Raw genomic sequence first — 14,751 nt, 5'->3', positions numbered from 1 at the left:
AGCGTGAAGAGTTACATGAAAGCGTGTGGAGTTTGATCCCTTTGATCAGAGAGGGATCATCTCTACGCTACTGAGAGAAACTTCTGCGCACATTCACTGGAGACCCTTCTGTCCTATTTAAATGCACCGTATATTAAGTTAAAGATCTCTTCCTGTTTCCGACCCGTTATATAGGTGAGTCTTTAACTTTAGTTCCTCTGTTTCTCTTATACTGCTACAACTTTATACTGCGCATTTTTACATGCCAGTTTTAAGTAAAATTGACTATATCAGTAAAATATGGAGATATGTTGTTACTTGGGTATGATTTAGTATGGGTAACTAGTATTAGAACTTACTAATGCTGACATTTTCAGGTTTAGGCTGAAGGTCAACACCTTAAACATTTTACAATGATCATTTTTAGCCCTTGCTCTTTTTTAAAACTAGTTTTAAAAGTTTCTAAATTGCACTTTAGAAATGCAAACATTAAATTCTGTATTATGAACAACTTGAGTAGTCAAAATAAGTGGAAACCCATTAGTAGGTAACTAATAGTGTGTATTTTCAGATATTTTGAGACGGAAGATAATGCAAATGCTTTAACAAACTTTAATGCTAAAATCAAACTTTGAAAGGCTGCTGTAAGCATGTCTGCATATCTTTTGTCTCTTCTATCAAGAGTAAAAACGATTAAATCCAAAGTATCTGCGAGGAGACATGGCTTATGTATGGTTTCTTTATCAAATTTGGATTTGAAATCAGAAAATGCGAGGGTAATGCCATTTCTGTTTGAGGTTTTGCTAAACTTACTAAGGGGTTAATTTAAGTTTTACACTCCATAGGCAAACATTTGCCATTCCTCTGTAACTTATACCCAGTCTCTCTGTGATTCTTGGAGAAGTATTAACATGCACATACAGGCTAGATAATGTACTGACATACAGTTACGTCTTCGTATCATTACACCGAGTGTGTTTTGTCAGTGTGCTGATGACAGCGATTATCTGTTATCTGTTGTTATAAAGTGACACGTATCTGAGAAACTCCTCATGGCTGCCACCGAGCATCCCGATGTTTCCCCTTCCCCCACCGCAGAGCACATCTCGCGCCCGACCACCCTGGCCAACACAGATATAGTGGTGCTTGTCATCTACTTCCTCTTGGTTCTGGCAGTGGGCTTATGGGTAAGTTTACTGAAGCTGTATCTAGATGATGTGTTTCACAGGGACACAATTCTCTATAAGTGTCTGTTGTCTGTGTAATAATACATGCATTGTAGCTGAATTTAACTCCAGTAAATGAGCTACTTATCACATTTATGGCTTCACATCTTGTTTATGGAATATTTATAACCTTTGCTCACTCATCAGTCCATGTGGAAGACCAAGAGGAGCACAGTGGATGGATACTTCCTTGCTGGCAAAAATATGACTTGGTGGCCGGTAAGTGAGTAAATCTCAATCAAACCATAAAGCTTATTTTTAAGACCATTTACATTTGACGTTATTTTCATTTCTTTTAATAAAAAAAATGTATGCCTTATACAGTGTTACTTCTCAAAAAATGTATGCTTAAAATAAAAGCCTATTTTTAGGACCATTAACATTTTCTGTCATTATTTTCATGACATTTAAGCACAATTTCCCCACCGGTTCTTGTTGATAGTTTGAATCAGATTTTACTTTTATATTTTCAGATTTCATTTTAATTTTGGTTAGTTTTAGTCATTTTGTTGTTGTTTTTTCTCTTCTCTTTTTTTGTTTTTGTTTTTTATAAAAAAAAAAAATTTACTGTATCTGTTTTAGTTTATCTTAAGTCGGGTGTAATTTCGGCCTCGTCTGTGGTGTTTGTGCAGGTGGGCGCCTCTCTGTTTGCCAGTAATGTGGGCAGTGGTCACTTCATCGGTCTCGCCGGCTCTGGGGCGGCCGCGGGTATCGCTGCCACTGCTTATGAATGGAATGTAAGCACACGACATCTACGATTGAAGAGATAGAGAGTGCATTAATATACCACTTTATAGATTACATTATGTAAAAAAGCTAAGAATTCTGGGAATGAGGTGACGTCTACACACAGAGTTCTGGCATGAAACTCTGAGCCAGGTCTATCTCAGTCTGACGTAATGACATCATTATCACATGGCACAGCTGATTGGTTCTCTCCTGTATCAGTAGCCAATGAGCTCGCTGCTCAACATTCAGATATATGACTTGAGATGGCCATAGCAGTCACAGCTTGCTTCAGAAACCCTCCTCCTTCCCCAGCTCCACCTGTATAGATTGTCTGAGAGTTGTCATGACAGAAATGTGCTTCTGCTGTAACAGAGGTAATGTCTCAGAGATTCATCATGTCTTGTGTTGGCGTGCAGGGCATGCTGATGGTGCTGCTCTTGGGCTGGCTGTTTTTACCCATCTATATTGCATCAAGGGTGAGACAGCAACAGAATTCAGTAATGCATACACTTGTGGTATATTTAACTGATCTCAAGCAATAAATGTGATTTATTAAAAGAAAGTGTATGTACTGCTATTCAAATGTTTGCAGTTTGTAACATTTTTAAGCATTTTTTTAATATAAGTCTTATATGCTCACAATGGCTGCATTTATTTGATTAAAAAAATACAGTAAAAACAGTAATATTGTGAAATATAGTTACATTATTTTAACATGTTATTTGTGTGATGGTAAAGCTGAATTCTCAGCATCGTTACTACAGTCGGTAACTGTAGTATTTATTTATAGTATTTATTTATAATAACTTACATTAATAAATCATTAACAACTATTATATAATGCTTAAAATATCATTAGTTAATGCTTACATGTCATTAAACTTTCAATTCATACGGTCATGCACTTCTTAAAAATCTACAAATGATTTTAACAAATCATACAATGATTAAAAGCTGATTTGTTACACTTTTGAATACTATCTAATGACATATTTAATTAATATATTTAATTGAATCATATAAGTTTTATGACATTTCTAAGCATTTTAATTTATACTAAATAACGATCTGTTAAGCATTAGATAGTGTTTAATAAGTTTATTAGTAAACATTTCTAGCTATGTGAATTTATATTAACTAATGATCCTTTAAGCATTATATAATGTTTGTTAATGATTTATTAATGCAGTTTATTATAAAGTGTTTCCACATTGATTGTAAAAATGTTTCCTGTCACTTTTAAGTTGTGTGTGTGTGTGTGTGTGTATATATACACTCACTGGCCACTTCATTGGGTACACCTTGCTAGTACCGGGTTGGATTTTGGTCCATATTGTCATGAAAGCATCACTCAGTTGCTGCAGATTTGTCGGCTGCAGATCCATGATGTGAATCTCTCGTTCCTCCACATCTCAAAGCTGCTCTATTGGATTGAGATCTGCTGACTGTGGAGGCCATTTGAGTAAAGTGAACTCATTATCATGTTCAAGAAACCAGTCTGAGATGATTTGAGCTTTGTGACATGGTTCATTATCCTGCTGGAAGTAGTCATCAGAAGACGGGTAGACTGTAGTCATAAAGGGATGTAGATGGTCAGAAACAATACTCAGGTAGACTGTGGTGTTTAAATGATGCTCAATTGATATTAAGGGGCCAAAAGTGTGCCAAGAAAACATCCCCCACACCGTTACACCAGCAGCAGCCTGAACCATTGAGACAAGGCAGGATGGATCCATGCTTTCATGTTCTTTACACCAAATTCTGACCCCACCATCTGAATGTCTGAACTCCAGACTCATCAGACCAGGCAGCGTTTCTCCAATCTTCTATTGTTCAATTCTGGTGATCCTGTGTGAATAATATCCTCTGTTTCCTGCTCTTATCTGACAGGAGCGACACTCGGTGTGATCTTCTGCTGCTGTAGCTCATCTGCTTCAGTATTCGACGTGTTGTGTGTTCAGAGATGGTATTCTGCTAATCTTGGTTGTAACCAGTTGTTATTTGAGTTACTGTTGTCTTTCTATCATCTCTAACCAGTCTGTCCATTCTCCTCTGACCTCTGACATCAACAAGGCATTTTCATCTACACAACTGCTGCTCACTGGATATTTTCTCTTTTTATGACCATTCGCTGTAAACCCTAGAGATGGTTGTGTGTGAAAATCCCAGTAGATCAGCCCGTCGGTCACCAACAACCAATCCACGTTCAAAATCACTTAAATCTCCTTTCTTCCCCGTTCTGATGCTCGGTTTGAACTTCAGCAAGTCGTCTTCACCACATCTAGACACCTAAATGCATTGAGTTGCTGCCATGTGATTGGCTGATTAGAAATTTGTGTTACCAAGCAATTGAACAGGTGTACGTATAAAGTGGCCGGTCAGTGTGTGTATATTAAGTCCTTACTTTTTAAAATGAAATTAAATACCTTTATTTACCAAGGACACATTTAACTGGTTAAAAGTGACAGGAAACATTTTTACAATTAATGTTCAAAAGTTGCATATATCAATTTGCAACTGTGTCCATCTGGTTGAATTTTACAATTTGTGTGAATTAAGATGAATTTACACTATTTTGCAGGTCACAACAATGCCCGAGTATCTACAGAAAAGATTTGGTGGAAAAAGAATACAGTTATTTCTTTGTGTTTTATATCTATTTATCTACATCTTCACAAAAATATCAGTAAGTATGGCAAATGTAAAAGTGTAATCAGCAGAGCGGACCTGCTGATCAGCTGTGAGCTGTGTGTGCAGGTGGACATGTATGCAGGAGCTGTGTTCATCCAGCAGGCTCTGCAGTGGAACATCTACCTCGCTGTGGTTCTGCTTCTTGGCATTACTGCTCTATACACCATCGCAGGTCAGATATTTTATCACTAGCGATAACTATAATGATAACTATATTAGCGCCTATTCTCCCTCTGTCTCTTCAAGTGTTTTGTGTGAGTGGGTTCAAAATTCCGTAAAAACAACTAATTGCTTTAGAACAGTAATATATTTGCAGCAGTAAATAGGGAGCAGTGAAACCTTAAAAATCATAGACATATAAAATAGTTTTTATGTCTATGGTAAAACTATATAAAACAACTGCTTACTTGCATACTTAATTATAATAAATGTTATAGTTGCAGTGTGGACTTCACTATTCTCATAAAATGTTTGTCAACACTTTATTTACGCATTACATGTACTTACTATTATAATAACTATGCATAATTACATGCAAGTAACGTTACCCCTAAGCCAAACCCTAATCCTAGCCTTAACCGTATAGTAAGTGCATTTAGTTAATTAATATTACTCAGTACTTACATGTATAATTAAACTGCAACAAGGACACCTTAAAATAAAGTGTAACCCAATGTTTTTATTTTTTTGTGATCGTTCATCAGATGGAAAAATGTTATAGTTGCAGTGTAGACAGCACTATTCTAATAAAATCAGAAATGAGGAAGTCTTCTAATCTGCTAAAGCATTTCTTGACTGATGTGTTCACAGGTGGTCTGGCGGCAGTGATCTACACCGATGCGGTTCAGACTCTCATCATGGTGATCGGTGCCCTGATCCTGATGGGCTTCAGTGAGTGTCTATGGCATTGATGTGGATTGAAGTCCTGAAGCCTTTAAAACAATAATAAAATACTCTTCTCAATGTCGCTGTGAAGGTTTTGTAGAGGTTGGGGGTTTTCAAGCTGTCCTGGACAAGTATCCTCAGGCTATACCCTCCATCCGAGTGCCCAACACCACCTGCGGGATCCCACGGGAGGATGCCTTTCACATATTTCGTCACCCTGTGACCTCTGACCTGCCCTGGCCGGGGGTGATCCTGGGCATGTCCATACCCTCCATGTGGTACTGGTGTTCTGACCAGGTGAAGAACCAGCAAGTGCTACTGGACATACTTATTTTAAACACAGTGCTCATGATGGCTTCTTCTAGAACTATCAGTCCAGATATACAGAAGTAGATATATCTAATCTGATGTTCAACATCTGTCTCCAAACATAATATATTTTGTTATCGCTCCTGTTTGAAGGTGATAGTTCAACGTTCACTTGCTTCGAAGAACATTGTGCATGCTAAAGGAGGATCTTTGCTTGCGGCTTACCTCAAAGTCCTGCCCTTCTTCATGATGGTGATTCCAGGCATGATCAGCAGGATACTTTACCCTGGTGCGTCACTGAAGCAAACACTAAAGTTGAAGGCCTTTGAACATCTAAAGCACTGCTTGTTATCTTAAAATGTATGTGAATGTGTGTGTATTGTAGATGAGGTGGGCTGTGGAGACCCGGATGTGTGTAAACAAGTTTGTGGGAATCCGGTGGGCTGCTCAGACATTGCTTACGCCAAACTGGTCATGGAGCTCCTTCCTGCAGGTATCAGTGAGATTCCAGGATTATTTCTTTATTTTTATTCATCCTTTATTTTACCAAGATAGTCCTGGCCAAAATGGCAGCACAAAAAGTTTCAAAATAAAACAATTACAAAAACATAAAACAAACAAAATTGTGTCCTACATTCAGATGATTACAAATATGTGACAAAATTTTGTATAAAAAAACAACAAGCATTTACTCATAGAAAGTACATGTTTTCTTAAGAGTAGACCATGAAAGGTTTTTTACAAAATTTAAAGAGGGGAGTGTTTCCAGCATAATAACACTCTGCAACTCACTCCATAATGAGGGAGCAAAAAAAGAGAAGGCAGTTTTGCCAAGCTTTGAATATACTTCTTTAGCAGAAGATCTAGTTTTGTAATTACATGTGTAAAAGGATAAAAGATAAAAGGTAATTTACCTAACAGTCCTTAGCGATAAACAACAGCATGTGCACTTTCCTTCTTTGAAACAAAGAGGACCATCCCACCAATTCATACAGTATACAATGATGAGTGCGTGAAGAAGCGCTTGTCACAACACGTAAGGCAGCATGGTGTACATAGTCCAACTTTTTACGTGAAGATAAACATGAATGCATCACGTACTATAATCTAACACTGACAGGAAACAACTTTGTATAATTCTCTTTCTCGCTTCAAAAGGAAAACATTTCTTTAAGCAGGAAAGAAAACCCAATTTTAGTCTAGCCTTCTTCCCGGAGGGAAGTCGTGGCCTAATGGTTAGAGAGTTGGACTCCCAATCGAAAGGTTGTGAGTTCGAGTCCCGGGCCGGCAGGAATTGTGGGTGGGGGGAGTGCATGTACAGTTCTCTCTCCACCTTCAATACCACGACTTGGGTGCCCTTGAGCAAGGCATCGAACCCCCAACTGCTCCCCGGGCGCCGCAGCATAAATGGCTGCCCACTGCTCCGGGCGTGTGCTCACAGTGTGTGTGTGTGTGTGTGTTCACTGCTCTGTGTGTGTGCATTTCGGATGGGTTAAATGCAGAGCACAAATTCTGAGTATGGGTCACCATACTTGGCTGAATGTCACGTCACTTTCACTTCACTTTCAAAAGTTTTTTAATATGCCCATAAAATTCCAATTTGTTATCCAACCATATGCCCAAGAATGTATAACAACTTACTCTTTCAATAGATTCTCCTTGTAAAGTTGAAATAGAGTAATCTGTTTCAGTGTGACGATGAGTGAAAAGCATGTATTTTGTTTTCTTTGAGTTTAAAACCAATTTTAAGTTGGACAATGACAGTTGCAGGGATTCTTGCAAGACCTCTATGGCTTGATTCACCGGATGTGCTACTGTGTAAATAATTGTGTCATCAGCATATAAATTAATTCTGGCTAGGTTATCCCACGACCAATGTCATTAATATAAATAAAAAATAAAACTGCTCCTAAAATAGAACCCTGTGGAACACCTTTTCTCATTTTTTGATCATTTGAAATAAAAGTTTTTTTTCCGATAAATAATCATTGAACCAATTTATAGCAGTTTCACTAAAACCTATTCTACTTAGCCTCTGTAATAAAAGTTGTATGTAGGTTGTTTTTCTACAATTTATTCGTTTCTAGAACAGGTGGCTGTGATTAATCATTTTCTTCCTCTGTGTTTGTCAAGGTCTGAGGGGTTTAATGATGGCTGTGATGTTGGCTGCTCTCATGTCCTCTCTGACCTCCATATTCAACAGTTCCAGCACCATTTTCACCATGGACCTTTGGAGAAACATCCGCCGCACTGCCTCCGAGTGGGAGCTCATGATTGTGGGAAGGTTTGACTTCAACAAGCTGATATACACACTAGATTCTAATGACCAATTGATCAATTTCTCTTTCCTGAATATTGCTATTTGCATTTAAAAGTACCCAGAAAGACTCCATCATTGGACCATTTGGTTGGAAAGGAAAATCAGGTTGACACCAAAATCCAGGGTTGGCTTGACTTCATCCTCCATCATTAATTAAATGAAATAGCAATCTCTAATGATGTTTTAATCTAATGTTATTTGGACATTAACTTTAATAGGTTTTAACACATTGGTTTTTGATAAACCATACGCTAACTCATGATTAGCTGTCAGTGTTTAATGTCAGTATGATGTTTGAAAGACATTGAATTTTGGTTACTTAGTAGCATGAAAACCAACCAAATATCAACATCAGCTGTATTTGTCAGTGTTCTACATCAAATTGACATGACATTAAACATTGTCCAGACATAGAATGGCTGTTTGCATTTAAAAGTACACAGAAAGGCTCCAACAACAGGCTGACGTTAATTTGGTTGGAAATTAAAAATGGGTTAATGCCAAAACCCAACAATGGCTTGCATCAACCTCTAACATTGGACAGACACTGAATATTGGTTGTTTAAAACCCAGACTGAAAACCAATGAAAAATCAACATCTAATGATCTTATCATTTAATGTCATGTAGATATTAACATTGTCCTATTTAGGAGACATTTGTTTTTGATTACTATAGGCTACCACATGATTAACTGTCAGTGTTTAACATCAACATGATGTTTGAAAGACATTGAATCTTGGTAATTTTATACCACAACTTAAAACCAATAAAATATCAACATCAGCATTATTCGTCAGTGTTAATTTGGCTGGAAATGAAAATCATTTTGATGCCAACACACAACAATGGCTTGACATCAACTTCCAACATTGGAAAATGTTGTATTTTGGTTGGAAAGGAAAATCGAATTGACGCCAAAACCCAATGTTGGCTTGCATAAACCTCCAGCATTGGACACACACTGAATTTAGGTTATTTAATACCATGACTGAAAACCAATAAAATATCAACATCTAATGACGTTTTGTGGACATTAACATTTTGATGTTAGCAGACATTGGTTTTTGATTACATTTTCATGGTTGACGATTAACTGTCAATGTTTAACATCAGTAAGATGGCTTGAAAGACACTGAATTTTGATTCTTTAATAGCACAAATTAAAAGCAATGAAATATCAACATCAGCAGAATTTCTTAAGTGTCCTACGTCATATTGACATTCTCCTGACATAGAATTTTGGTCACCCTATGTCAGATCTTATATTCAACCAAATATCAACCTCTCATGATGCTGGGTGGTTAGAAGCTATTAACAAATAAATTCCTTCTTTCATTGGTTTGCTTATGGTAAATTAATCTAGTATTGTCATTCTACTACTGCAAAGCTAAATGTTGCTCTCTTGTAAAGCGGGACTGTTTCAGCTGCTGCGTTTGTGTGTGTTTCCATCTCAAAGAGTGTTTGTGTTGGTGTTAGTGGTGGTGTCAGTGCTGTGGATTCCTCTGGTTCAGGCCAGTCAGGGGGGGCAGCTCTTCATTTACATCCAGTCTATCAGTATGTACCTGCAGCCCCCCATAACGGTCATCTTCTTCACGGGATGCTTCTGGAAACGGACCAATGAGAAGGTACAAAACTTCTGTACTTACAGTAGATTAAGCACTCAAGTAAGATCAAGATTTGATATGATTTTGAAAAGCAATTATTAATCATTTGTTTAAAATTACACCTGTATTATGGGTGAAACTGTGAATGAGGTTTGAGTAGTATGGATTAGTAGTTTATGAATCAATGACTCACTCATTAGTTGTGTCCCAAATGACCTACTATATACACTATGCACTTATATATGTACTACATAAGCCCATTTCTGCCACAGAATAATAATAAAAAACATGCTTTCGCAAATCATAAGGACATAAAAAGCCAAACTTATGACAGTCATTATGACGCATAATCATGACTTACTATGTCATAATTTTAACCTTTTAGCTCATAATTATGACTCATTATTTTGTCTTTTTGCTATATTGACTTTCTATCTCATAATGACCCATGATTTTTTTTGTCATAATGACTTTCTATCTCAAAAACGATGACTCATAATTTCAGCTTTTTGTCATAAAACATCTCATAATGATGACTTTTTCATTAGCTTTTTATCTCAGATTTATGACTTGATTCATGATTTTATCTAATAATTATGACAGTATGCCATAATTTCAACTTTTTGATTTCATAAAATGTATCTCGTAACTATGACTTAGAATCTCAGACTTCTCAATGGCAGTATCTTATAATTTATACTTTTTATAAACGTTTTATCTCATATTTGAGCTTCATGGTTTGACTTATCTCATTATAATTATGACATAGCATCTAATAATTTCAATTTTATAATTGTTTTACCAAAGCATTTTTTTCCATCATGTACTTTTGACTATCGTATGAATCTCAGAAGGTTATTTATAATCTAGTATCTGAGTCTGATAGCCCCTTCTCTGCTTTTTTGAGTTCAATAAGTGCAACAAGTTTTTATTTATTTATTTATTTTCATATTAAGCGAGCCCATCATCTGAGAATTTGAATGCAGTCTTTTGGAATTTTCAGTTTGAACACTATTCATTTATTCTACAAAGTAGATAGAGGTCACAAGTTCACAGTTTGGGACACACATGGTCTTGTTTCATTCATTTTTCTGTTGTGTTGGTGTAGGGTGCATTCTGGGGTCTGATAGTGGGCATGGTGGTGGGCTGTACAAGGATGATTCTGGATTTCGTCTATCCCACACCCCAGTGCTACGAGAGCGACACCAGGCCTGACATCATCAAATATGTTCACTACCTGTACTTCTCTGTCATTCTCACTCTCCTCACACTCATCGTGGTTGTGTGTGTTAGTCTGGCTACAGAGAAGCCCAAACCAGAGCAGGTTAGAAAGCGTGCACACACACTCACTCACACAAAACCAACACTTACCCAGTTTGAAATTTCTCAAAAGAAAAAGGGGGAACTCAAATGTGTCCCACGAGATCCACTTTTCTGCAGGGTTTAGCTCTAACCCTAATCAAACACACCTGAGCATGATAATCAGTGTCTTCAGGATCATTAGAAAATCACAGGTGGGTGAGTTTGATCAGGGTTGGAGCTAAACTCTGCAGTGCATTGGCCCTCCAGGACAAGATTTGAATAACCCTGCCTTAAAGGGATAGTCCACTCAAAAATGAAAATACTGTCTTCATTTACTATAGAAATCAATGGCTGTTTTGGTTACAGGCATCCTTTAGAATAGTTTCTTTCTAAAGAGAAACTAATACATGTTTGGCACAGCTTGAAGGTGAGGAAATGATGACGGAATGAACATTTTTGGGTGAACTATTAATTTATTTTGAGGAATACGCTCATATACAGGTTTGTCATTTTCCAGATCAGTCGATTGACGTGGTACACACGCTTTGATCCTGTGAAAGAAAGCGAAGAGGTTGCAGTTTCAGATCTCCAGACGTTTGAGGACGCCACAGTGTGCCCAAAAGACATGGACAACGATGCAAATCCTACAAAAGAAGGTACCTTGCCCCATCCATATGCATGCACAGATACAGTAAATGGCCATGCAAATTGTTCAGTTTATTTGGATCTATTTAGTTTTATGCATATTTCTTTTACTTTAATAGTGAAGTTATCCAGCAGAGGGAGACAGAGTCATTAGTTATTTAAAATTAGTTGCAATTAGGGGAAAGATATGAGAAATATCTAAAATATTTGGAGAAAATTAAATAGATTTGAGCATACAATGACACCAAAAATTACTTGGCATTCTACATCACAATTAATATCTGACCATCAGTGCATTTAAGAAAAAATACACTTCATCCTCAAAGTATATTCATGCAGGTAAAACTTGTTTACACGTAATTTTAAATGCATTATTTGTCACCAGACTCCTGTAGTTCTGCGTCCAGCAAGGCGGGTTCATCTAAACTCAAATCTGCTCTGTTCTGGATCTGTGGAATGGAGAAGCAGAAAGGAGAGAAGCCCAAGTCTCCTCCTCCAGAGACTCTGACGTGTTCGCTCGAGGAAGACCCCTGTACGAGACACCTGGTAAACGCCAACCTCATCATCTGTATATCAGTGGCTGTGTTCCTCTTCGCTTTCTGGGCTTAGTCACTTCCACTTTATAATGTTTTGTGACTGACTGGTGTGAAAGAAGAGTATATACTTAATAAAAACCCCAATGTGCTTATTTATATATCATCATAAATCAGTTTTTACTGTTGTGCAACCAACACTTCATTGTTTCTGTAAATTAAACGGTACTAAAAAAAAACTGAGATATATTTGGTTCCTGTAATTAAGCGTTTTATTAGACTATAGTAATCAGAAAACAAAAAAATGAATTTGTACAACAATTGTTCATCTGAGGCATTGGAGAATGTGAAGAACTAGAATTCAGATGGAGGAAATGCACACACACACACACACACACACACACACACACACACACACACACACACACACACACACACACACACACACACACCACAAAAGGGGGTGAAACAAAAACTCAATAAGTAAAATTAAGAAAACCTATTCAAGATAACATATCCACAGAAATAAACATGCATACTCATTGATGAAAGGAATGAATGACTTTGGCTTTCTAGCTGACGGTTCCTGAGCTCGACTGATCCATTAACCCTTTCGTTCACATTAATGTTGTCAGTGCCGTTTCTGCATCACATACAACATGAAACAGCCCACTAAAGCTCTGACACACGATCATGCACTTTAAATAAAGCATCTTTGGTCATTTTGAGAATGAAGTATTTCATAATAGATTTTGCAGGGTTTATTTCAGTGGTCAAAAGAGAATGATTAATCAAATAAATTGATAATGGTACTTGGTAGTACATACTCCACTAAAGTAAACCCTGTAAAACACAATCACAAATGTTAAAAACTACTATACTAATACAAAAATGACTGTAATGCCCTAACACTACATTGCAGTCTGCATTGCACCCCAGGAAAAATACTTCCAATACAAATCATATTTTTGCATGTAGTAAATCAATTGTATCTTTAGAACCATTATTATTCATTGTGTCTTAACCTTTTTGAAATCCAATTTTTGTCACATCTTAAAAGAATTATTGAAAGGAATGATTCAAATAAAGGACATTCACCATGCTAAGCGAAGTGTGTGGGACATCAAGGCACACATATATAACACTTGTATGCAAAACATCACAAAACATAAAGACATTCATATTTGATTAGAACCCAAACCAGCTTTATGCCATTTGTGAATGAAATCAAGCTTGTATAGCACGTTTACAGGTGCGTACAGTTTTTTTTCTTTCTTCTGGTATATGGTTACAATGTGCCAGCATTGTGAGGACAGAGAGACTCCAGGAACCACCTGATGTTTTACAGTTTTTTTTTTTTGTATTTTGTGTAAATGTATTGTCTTCTACAGGGGTCAGAGTTTAAAGTGAATGGCTATGTTCAGGATAGCATACTATCACACTGCGTTCACTACTTGTGCTGAATGTAGTATGTATACTACTGCATGATGGCATACACATTTTCTGTATGCTTCTAATACCCAGATGACCTACCTACTATAATTGCACACTGTGATGGGTACCATATCCCACAATGCAATGCATCGACTTGACCTTCCATTTCCAGTGTGACGTTTGAACCAGAAGCAACTGCGATGACTCATCATTTGATCAATCTCATAAAAGTTAAAAGACATTTTTTTACTTAAATCTGAATGCTTAATACCTGTATTTACTCATACGGTAACTGAGGTCATGTTTAAAATGTTTTTTATTTTGAATACTTTCACATCCTTAGAAACAACAGTAAGAATAAACTACGCGGTAAGTATGCGAGTATTCCATTACGAACATAGCTTTCGATTGGCTGTGTGAGGACTGGACTCCGCCCACTTCACAGGGCGGTGTTTTCTGATTGGTTTGCATCTTCTGGGAGTGTTTCTGTGGTTTCATCTTCCTCAAGCTCCGGGACAAGATCCAGCCCTAGTCCCGTCAAAGATCTCTCCTCTCCATCTCCATCTGCGCAATCATAATGCATAGTTAGGAGATTTCAAAGAGAACATTACATCATATTTCCACCGAAATTAAGCTTCCAAAAAACCTGACCTTCAAGGAAAACAAGCAATGGATGATATGTATCATTTAACAAGATAGACTTGGATCATATCCAGTATTAATGTTATTATATTTAAACGATAGCATTATGAAAATAATGTAGTTTAGTTGTGACAGACATTCAAATAAACTTAAATATATATATATTCTGTCAACTTAAATTATTTTCATATTGCTTTCATTTAATAAAAAATACTTTTATTATTGTTACAATACTTATATTATACATCATTAATTTCCAAACATGATATAATGTACACAGCTGTTCAAAATGTTTTTGAATGAAGTCTCTTTTGCTCACCAAGGCTGCATTTATTTGACCAAAAATACAGCAAAAGCAGTAAAATTGTGAAATATTAATACAATTTTGCATAACAGATTTCTACTTTAATATACTTTTAAAATATAATTAATTCCCGTGATCAGCATCAC

General features: G+C 36.7%; 2 protein-coding genes across 3 annotated transcripts in view; one reads left to right on the top strand and one right to left on the bottom strand.

Moving 5' to 3' along the window:
- The first annotated feature begins 77 nt into the window (after positions 1 to 77).
- Positions 78 to 12,601, top strand: LOC132148820 (sodium/myo-inositol cotransporter 2-like). The gene is made up of 16 exons (XM_059557543.1): positions 78 to 174; positions 1,008 to 1,166; positions 1,353 to 1,424; positions 1,838 to 1,942; positions 2,351 to 2,410; positions 4,516 to 4,620; positions 4,692 to 4,797; positions 5,436 to 5,516; positions 5,602 to 5,807; positions 5,973 to 6,108; positions 6,205 to 6,312; positions 7,953 to 8,103; positions 9,598 to 9,766; positions 10,854 to 11,069; positions 11,565 to 11,703; positions 12,078 to 12,601. Exons 2-16 carry the CDS (start codon positions 1,032 to 1,034, stop codon positions 12,299 to 12,301), a joined length of 2,013 nt encoding a protein of 670 aa, XP_059413526.1. The 5' UTR covers positions 78 to 174; positions 1,008 to 1,031; the 3' UTR covers positions 12,302 to 12,601.
- A 748-nt stretch (positions 12,602 to 13,349) lies between these two features.
- The window catches only part of LOC132148817 (rho GTPase-activating protein 17-like), a 32,563-nt gene continuing 31,161 nt past the window's right edge, over positions 13,350 to 14,751 (bottom strand). For both annotated transcript variants that reach the window (XM_059557538.1, XM_059557537.1), the window contains one exon: positions 13,350 to 14,223. In XM_059557538.1, the coding sequence (XP_059413521.1) occupies positions 14,099 to 14,223 (125 nt within the window). In that variant the 3' untranslated portion in view covers positions 13,350 to 14,098. The remainder of the gene's footprint in view (positions 14,224 to 14,751) is intronic.

The sequence above is a fragment of the Carassius carassius genome, chromosome 9 (genome assembly GCF_963082965.1).
Source record: "Carassius carassius chromosome 9, fCarCar2.1, whole genome shotgun sequence".
NCBI lineage: Eukaryota > Metazoa > Chordata > Actinopteri > Cypriniformes > Cyprinidae > Carassius > Carassius carassius.
The sequence above is the reverse complement of the archived record's forward strand: the minus strand, read 5'-3'. Positions and strand labels throughout refer to the sequence as shown.